This window comes from Beauveria bassiana (assembly GCF_000280675.1).
Source record: "Beauveria bassiana ARSEF 2860 unplaced genomic scaffold BBA_S00020, whole genome shotgun sequence".
NCBI classification, from domain to species: Eukaryota; Fungi; Ascomycota; class Sordariomycetes; order Hypocreales; family Cordycipitaceae; genus Beauveria; species Beauveria bassiana.
The window spans coordinates 532102-540720 of record NW_007930855.1 but is presented as its reverse complement, the minus strand read 5'-3'; the positions used below and the strand labels follow the sequence as shown (position 1 = coordinate 540720).

The 8619-nt window shown below is 44.6% G+C and overlaps 2 protein-coding genes across 2 annotated transcripts; both read left to right on the top strand.

Moving 5' to 3' along the window:
* Positions 1-3120: 3120 nt before the first annotated feature.
* Positions 3121-4191, top strand: BBA_06801 (amidohydrolase-like protein; the record flags this gene model as incomplete). The annotated part of the gene is made up of 1 exon (XM_008601898.1): positions 3121-4191. The coding sequence occupies one exon, from the start codon at positions 3121-3123 to the stop codon at positions 4189-4191; it is 1071 nt and encodes a 356-aa protein (XP_008600120.1).
* Positions 4192-5129: 938 nt separating this feature from the next.
* BBA_06800 (beta-galactosidase) lies at positions 5130-8536 on the top strand (the record flags this gene model as incomplete). The annotated part of the gene is made up of 8 exons (XM_008601897.1): positions 5130-5638; positions 5699-5945; positions 6015-6047; positions 6093-6188; positions 6240-6374; positions 6423-6491; positions 6541-7132; positions 7185-8536. 8 exons carry the CDS (start codon positions 5130-5132, stop codon positions 8534-8536), a joined length of 3033 nt encoding a protein of 1010 aa, XP_008600119.1.
* Between the last annotated feature and the right edge of the window lie 83 nt (positions 8537-8619).

The window sequence follows — 8619 nt, the reverse complement described above, 5'->3', positions numbered from 1 at the left end:
CTATGTTAAGTATAAAGGCTATATATAAATAAATATTTATTACTTTATTAGCTTTAATAATTATATATATAAATAACTAAATATAAATAAATATAAGACTTTATAGTAATTATTTACTAATAAATATCTAAAGTAAATAACTAAAACCTAATAATAAATATAAAATACTAATTATATTTATATTTAATGAAATATATATATAATTATATTCTTTTTTATTTAGTTTACTTTTTAATTATATATAATAAAAATAAAATTTAAAAAGTATATCTAGTTATTAAAAAAGTAAATAATAAATAACTTAAGTTTATTATAAAATATAATAAATAAGTTAATTATAATTTTAGAAATAAAAGACTTAAAAATATAAAAATAGTTATTTTTTAATACCTAGATATTATATATATAATATAATAAAATATTATATTAATAAAATATAGTTTAAAATAAAGTATTAATATTTAAAACTTTTTTAAAATATAAATTAAAATATAAAATATAAAGTAAAAATAAAAATATTACTTTATAATATAAAATATAAAATATAAATAAAATAAAATTATTTACTTAAGAATTATAATAAATAATAAATAAAATATAAGATAAAGATATAGGAATTAATAATATAAGATAAAGGATATTATTATTATTATTTATATAACTAGTAAGGATACTAGTATAAAGATAATAGTACCTATTATATGCCTAGGTCTAGGCCTAGACCTAGGCACTTAGCTAGTATAGTAGACATTAGCGAATAGAATAAGCATCTTGAACCATACACCCTCACAGCCCAGGAGTAGGTTCTTCCAGTGCTTCCCAGCTTCGTCCCAAAATAGATCCTCTTGCCAGACTGGTCAAGAAACTGCAGCCAGTTCTTGCAGTATCCTCCGTATTTATAAGTACGGATTACTTCTTGTCCGTATTTCATCGGTGAGCCACGTCTTTTACACACAAACACACAATGGTTAGCAGCATGTGCCACTGCTAGTCTACAACCCCCCCCCCCCCACGTATGTGCTCTCAATCGCATCAGTCATGGACAAAGTAATAAATAGCATTTCGTCAATACATGGATTAAGCGCTCGCGCCGTGTTATCTGATCTGCTATGGTGCGCTCATGCACCCATCCATCTTTGTCCTACCAATCACCCCCCAGACCTTACATAAGATCTTGTAAACCGTATCTAATGTAAAATAAATGTGCGTGTCGGAAGTAGAGTGCGACAATCAGAAGCAGTAGCATGCAGTGAGTGCTACTCCGTACGTCTGGCCGCTTTCGGGTCCTACAGTGGGTATCAAAAAGTGACGGTAAAAAAAGTCGCGTGGGTCGCGACGCGTTATAACCTTAACATAACACATCTTCTTATAATAGCCGTAACTTCTACTAAATAGCTCTAAAAACTCTAAGAGTTAAACACAGCCCTTATAAATAAATAAGGATTATAACAGTATATAATTATAGCGTGTCTACTAGAGTTATCGCGTTTAAAGAAGAGGTTAGTCTATTAACGGTATATAGTATTATTAAATGTTATATAATATAGAATTCTACTAAATCTTTACTACACTCTAGTTATCTACCCCTTTTAGATAAAAGGTAAAAAAGATAGATATTTACTTTTATCTATTAAGATCCCTTTATTTTAAATTCTTAGATTATTTTAATAATTAGTTTAACTTATATAATAGCTACTTTAAGATTATATCTTAGAATATAAGGTATTTAGTACTACTATATACTCTAATGTCTAAAACTTATACTAAACTATATAAAAAAACGCCTAAAATTTACCTTAAAATATATAAATAAAGGGCCTAGCTTTTAGTAGTATTAGATTTTTTCTAATAAGAGTATAATTAAGTATAATTATAATAAGAGGTAATAATATATAAACTATTAATAGGTATTAAATTATATATTATTTTATATTAGTTATAACTCCTATATTAATAGGAATTAGGATAAGAGACTTTTACCTAATAATATCTAACCCTAAATAAAGCTAACCTATTATTTTTAAATATTTTAGGGTATATTTATATCTAGTAGACGCACTTCTTTATAGCTAATAATAGGAGATCTATTATTAAAGCATAGAGGTGTTACTATAGCTTAGGTATTAGAATACCTTTAAGAAAATTTAGAAATAATTATAAAACCTAGTCTTCTTTTTACTTAAGATAACACTTATACTTATATAGCTTAAATTATATAAAAATAACTAGTTAAGTAAGTAGTAAATAATAGTATAGAATTAGTAAACTAGCCTATTTACTTACCTAATCTTAATCTTATTAAAAATATATAGAAATTAATTAAGGAAAAAATTATAAAAGATTATCCTAAACTTATAGATTTAAAGAAGAATAAGTAATTAAAAGAATTATTAATTTTAGCTATAATTAAGGCGTAAGAGGCGCTTAAAGAAGAAGTGTTAAATAATCTTATTAATATAATACCTTACTATATTTAGGCGTTAGTAGTAGCTAATAGCTAGTATATAAAGTACTAAATTATATTAATAGGATCTTAAATTATAGAGGAAGGTTTATATAATATTAAAATTAATTTAGACTTGTTTTGGCTAAGAAATGTGGCTTTTTAAATGCTGGGTTTACCGCGTCGGTTACGTGTTGTTTTTTTTTACCGTCACTTTTTGATACCCACTGTAGCTTGATGTGGCCAGTCAGGATCCGTGTAAGGATATCAGGCAACGTCATCAACAACTTGCAAACTCCTCCCAGTCCATTGCCATTTCCCTTCCGAGATATCGCAAAACGTGAAATCACAATTCGGAGCCCGCCATTATGGAGACCAGTTTGTTTACAGTTCATACTTCAACCCTCTTCGACCCAACCTCGAAGCAATTTAAAAATAACATATTCATCGTCGTCAACACCGCCAACGGCGCCATTGAAGATGTTTTTCAGCGAGGCAGTATTGTGGCTTAAGTGAAGCCCGGTGACATTGATTTGCGTCGAAAGATTGCCATGCCTGGATTTGTAGATGCACACACCCATGTGTTTCTACATTCTTATAGGCACGCACAAATCCAAGACCCCAAATAGTCGAGAAATTCTGACCCTGGAGGCAGTGAGCGCTCATCCACGGAGCAAATGCGCGACGAGAGCATTGTAGAGCGCACTCTCCGTGCTGTCAACCATATGCGCCTTGCATTGCTATCTGGATACACTACGTATCGTGATTTGGGCACTGAAGGCCTGGCTTCCCACGACGCCAGCCTCCGGGACGCAGTCAATCGGGGCCTCACGCCTGGGCCGCGTCTTTTCGTCGCAACAAGCTGCCTGGCCGCCACCGGTGCTTACGAAATACGCACGGAAAACTATGCCAATGGTCTGAGACTGCCATCCATCTGTGATACTTGTGATGGCGTCGACGGAGTGCGACGCGCCGTTCGCAGACGGGTGGCCGATATCATCAAACTGTATGCCGACTACAGGCGCAATACATTGCGCGCCCCCTTATCGGGAGACGCTATCTTGTTTCCGCCAATGAATCGAAACCCAGCTACTGTCATGTTCACGCAGGACGAAATGAACGCCATTGTCGACGAGGCCAGGTCCGCCGGTCTGCCTGTCGCCTGCCACGCGGGCACCGCCAGAGGCATAACCATGGCAGCCAAGGCCGGTGTGACAAGCATTGAGCATGGCACTGAGGCTAACCGCAGCGCTATCAACGCCATGGTCGAAAATGGCTGCATCTACGTACCGACGCTCGCCGTCGTCGAGGCCGTAGCCAAGGAAAGACTCCCAGAGGCCCAGGCGATAGCAAGAGAGGCACATGCCATCGGTGTACGCCTCGCGGCTGGGGGCGACACTGGCGCTTTTAACCACGGCCAGGGAGCAAGAGAAATGGAGCTCCTAATCGAAGCCGGCATTCCCGTTGAAGATGTACTGGAGGCCTGCATGCTTGGAGGATGGGAGTCATGTGGTAGAGACGCATGCGGATATCGCTTTGGCTGGCTTGAAAAGGGCAACCGCGCCGACATCATCGCTCTCGATACCGACCCCCGCATCGACGAGAAGGCTTTCCGCAAAGTCAGCTTTGTTATGAAGGACGCACATGTCTGGAAGCAAAATTCCATTCCCGTCGGCTTTATTGACCGTATCATGGACAAGGCTGCTCACTCCGACTCCGTTCTCCGTCTGGAAGCCCGTGCAACTTAACGATGAGAGTGCATCTAGACCAGCCCGTACCCTGATAATGACAAAAAAGAAATTGCATGCAATAGAAGTCGAAAGATATCAGGCGCACTAATTTTCTTTTGATTAATTCACCGCCGGTATCATGCGCATAACGGCACGTTTGCGTGGCTTGCCCAGGCAAAAAGCGCACGCAAGAGCCTGGTCAGGTTGCTGAGTCTCGAGCGCAGTTTACTGTCGCATCGCGCCGAATGTAACGCTGCAGATGCGGGCCAAAATGAACACCGGACCTGCATCAATTCTCACCAGACTACTTCAAAATCAACACTTGCCACTCAATTCGATGCGCAATTAACGACGATACAGGGTGTCCATAGCGAGTGCGGCATGGTGTTTACTAGGTAACCCGAGGGCAGCAGTTCTGCCCCTGTGCGATTCTCTAGTAGCTGTTGCCAGCCCAACATATCTTTCAGGGCAGCGAGATCTCTCAATTGAACGCCGTAGTGCGTTCTAAGACCCCCATCTGCTAAATGCCATTCTAGCCCCAACCACCCTGTCCATCATGACTCCGGATGTCTGGCTGTCCAAGCGTCCATTCCAAGGGCCTTACGCTAACACCGGTTGGCGCGATCCTCGTGCTCGGCATCATGAGGACGCTGTTTCCACGTTCCTAGGGGAGGAAGGAGCCGAGAATTGTGTTCAGTCTCTTGCTTGTCTGTCCGTTGACCTTTCCGAAATGAACACAGTCAGCGGGGTGGTCGCCGTTCATGTCGGGACGGGCCCTTTGCCTATTTGAACAATATTGGATAAATGTAGTGTGATTATTAGGAACTAGCAAAGTAGAATGAGACTGGAGAGTAACTTAAAAAGCAGCTCGGTGCCAAATTATCTCTTCGTGATTATCCCACTGTGGAAATCATGCTGCAAATACAACCTTGGGGACAATTCTTCAACCACCAACGATGAAACTGTCTCATACCTTGCTGGCGACCTTGGCTGCGCCAGTAGCCCAGGGCCTCACGCTCGGCAGCCGCAACCAAGCGTACAGCATCATACGTGAGCCTGCCAAAAAAGAACTGCTTCAAGACCTCATCACCTGGGATGACAAGTCGCTCTTCATCCGTGGAGAGCGCGCCCTGATGTTCTCTGGTGAATTTCACCCATTCAGGCTCCCTGTTCCATCACTTTATCTAGACGTCTTCCAGAAGATTAGGGCCATGGGTTTCAACATGGTTTCCTTCTACGTTGACTGGGCTTTGGTTGAAGGCAAGCCGGGCGAGTTCCGCGCCGACGGCATCTTCTCGCTTGAGCCCTTCTTCAAGGCCGCTACCGAGGCGGGCGTCTATCTCCTCGCCAGGCCGGGCCCGTATATCAACGCCGAGGTCTCTGGAGGAGGATATCCTGGCTGGCTTCAACGCATCAAAGGCATCTTGCGCACCGATGCGCCAGACTACCTCAAGGCAACCGATAAGTGCGTGGAACGAAGCAATTATAATCCTCCCACCTGGTGAGCTAGCTAACACCGCTGCAGTTACATGGCCAACATCGGCGCCATCATTGCAAAGGCCCAGATTACAAACGGTGGCCCCGTCATTCTGTTTCAACCAGAAAATGAGTATAGCGGTGCCTCTGTGTCTCCGTTTCCAAACAAAAAGTACATGCAATACGTCATTGACCAAGCGCGTAAAGCTGGTATTGTGGTGCCGCTCATCGACAACGATTCTTATCCCGGCGGTACTGGCGCGCCTGGCACCGGTGAGGGCGAAGTTGACATTTATGTATGGCGCAAGCATCGAAAGACAAAAAAACAACACGAAATTATAACTTCATTACTAACTTTTGCTTAGGGGTTTGACTCGTATCCTTTGGGCTTTGACTGCGTGAGTGACGTTCCGAGTGAGCCACTCGTTGACTAACAACCGAAGGCTCGCCCCGATGTATGGCCAGCAGGTAATTTGCCTACCGACCTGCACAAGACACACATGCGACTGAGTCCAAGCACGCCTTTCTCCATCATCGAGGTCAGTTAGCTTCTACTTTTTCGAGACAATAAAGCTGACTTGTTGCCGCAGTTTCAAGGCGGGTCTTATGATCCCTTCGGTGGCTATGGCTATGATCAGTGTTACAAGCTTGTGAACCACGAGTTCTCTCGCGTCTTTGACAAGAACAACCTTGCTGCGGGTGTCAACATTTTAAATATTTACATGGTGAGAAAACACATTGGCGCCTAAGCAGAGCGACGTCTAACGAGGCAGATTTTCGGTGGCACTAACTGGGGCAACCTGGGTCATCCTAATGGGTATACCTCCTATGACTACGGTGCTGTGAGTTGACATTCCCCATGTCAAGAGACTCGGACTAACGTATTGATAGAGTATCCGAGAAGACCGCTACATTGACCGCGAGAAATACTCACAAATGAAGCTGGAGGCGCAATTCATGCGTGTCTCTCCCTCCATCTTGGAGGCCACACCAGGTGATCCCTCGACGGGCGTCTACAGCGAGAACAAGGACGTTACTATCACGCCTATGCTCTCAAATAAGACCGGCAATTTCTTCGTGGCTCGCCATACAGACTATCAACGCCGATATTCGACATCGTACACCGTAAAGCTCCCCACATCTCTGGGAACTCTGTCTATCCCGCAGTTTGGCGGCCAGCTGACCCTGTCTGGGCGCGACTCCAAGTTTCATGTCACCGACTATCCCGTGGGAAACCACACATTGCTGTATTCTACAGCTGAGATTCTGACCTGGAAGAAACTTGACGGCCAGACTGTCGTCATCATGTACGGTGGCCAGGGCGAGCTGCACGAGTTTGCGTTGCAGAACGCCATGGACGTGCACCATAGCTCCGGCAGCCAATTGTCATATAAGCAGAGCAATAGCTCTGTCATCGTCCAGTTCACAGCCACCTCGGAGCGTAAGGTAATTCGCATGGGTGACATCACTGTGTTCATGCTCGGTAAGGAAACGGTTGCCCAAACAATTCCATGACCGTCTCTAACACAACTCAGATCGCAACAGTGCATACAATTACTGGGTTCCAGTGCTTCCTAAAGGTGATTCTGCATACGGCAGTTCCGTGATGAACCCAGAGACCATAATCGTCAATGGAGCATATCTTGTCCGCTCCGCATCTGTGGACGGGAAGACCGTTTCCATCCAAGCCGACTTCAACCAAACCACATCCCTTGAGGTCATTGGCGCCCCCAAGGGCGCATCAGAGCTTTCCGTCAACGGCAAAATCACATCCTATAAAAAGACAAATGAAGGCACCTGGCTGTGTAACCCCGAAATTAGCTTCCCTACCGTCAAGCTCCCCAATCTCCGATCTCTCGACTGGCACGCCATAGACTCGCTGCCCGAAATCAAGCCAGGCTACGACGATTCTCGCTGGACAAAGGCCAACCACACCACCACAACCAACCCCAAAGGCTTGCCGCTCAAGACGCCTGTCTCGCTGTACGGCTCCGACTACGGCTTCAACACAGGCAACATGCTGTTCCGAGGCTCCTTTGTGGCGGCCGGCAACGAGGACCGGCTCGTCCTCACCACGTCGGGTGGTCAAGCCTACGCCGCCTCCGTCTGGATTAACCAGACCTTTCTCGGGTCCTTTGCCGGCAACAAGAACTGGGCCACCGTCATCGTCACCCACGCTGTCCCGCAGCTGCGCGCCGGCGGCCGCTACACCCTGACCGTCGTCATGGATAGCCTCGGCTTTAACGAGAATCTGACGCCCGGCAACGACGACATGAAGGCGCCGCGCGGCATCCTCGACTACAAGCTACACTCCTCATCCTCTGCCGGCAGCGACCCCACGCCCATCACCGACTGGAAGATTGCCGGCAACCTCGGGGGCGAGGACTACAAGGACAAGTTTCGCGGGCCGCTCAACGAGGGCGGCCTCTTCTTCGAGCGCAGCGGCTTTCACCAGCCATCACCACCGCTTGACCTCTTTTCCAAGGCCACACCTTTTGACGGCACCGCCGGAGCAGGCATCACCTACTATACGGCCAAGCTTGATCTGGACCTCCCCGCCGACGAGTACGACATTCCGCTCGCTTTCCGCTTCGACAATAGCAGTGCCATCGCGGCGCCTGCGTATCGCGCGCTGCTCTACGTAAACGGCTTCCAGTACGGCAAATACATTAGCAATATCGGCCCGCAAACCGAGTTTCCCGTACCCGAAGGCATCCTCAACCACAAAGGGGAGAATTGGCTCGGCGTCTCTGTCTGGGCGCTCAATGGCAACGGCGCAAAGGTCCCAGGACTGACACTCACCTCTCGTCCGCCAGTCTTGACCAGCAGAAACAAAGTCGACTTTATTCAAGGACCGTCGTATAGCAAGCGCGACGATGCTTTCTGATTTCATGTTGTAGTTGACATATATGCTTTATTTATATTTATGCTTCATATCGGCAAGCCATTTATTAGTTCTTTTTACCGGGT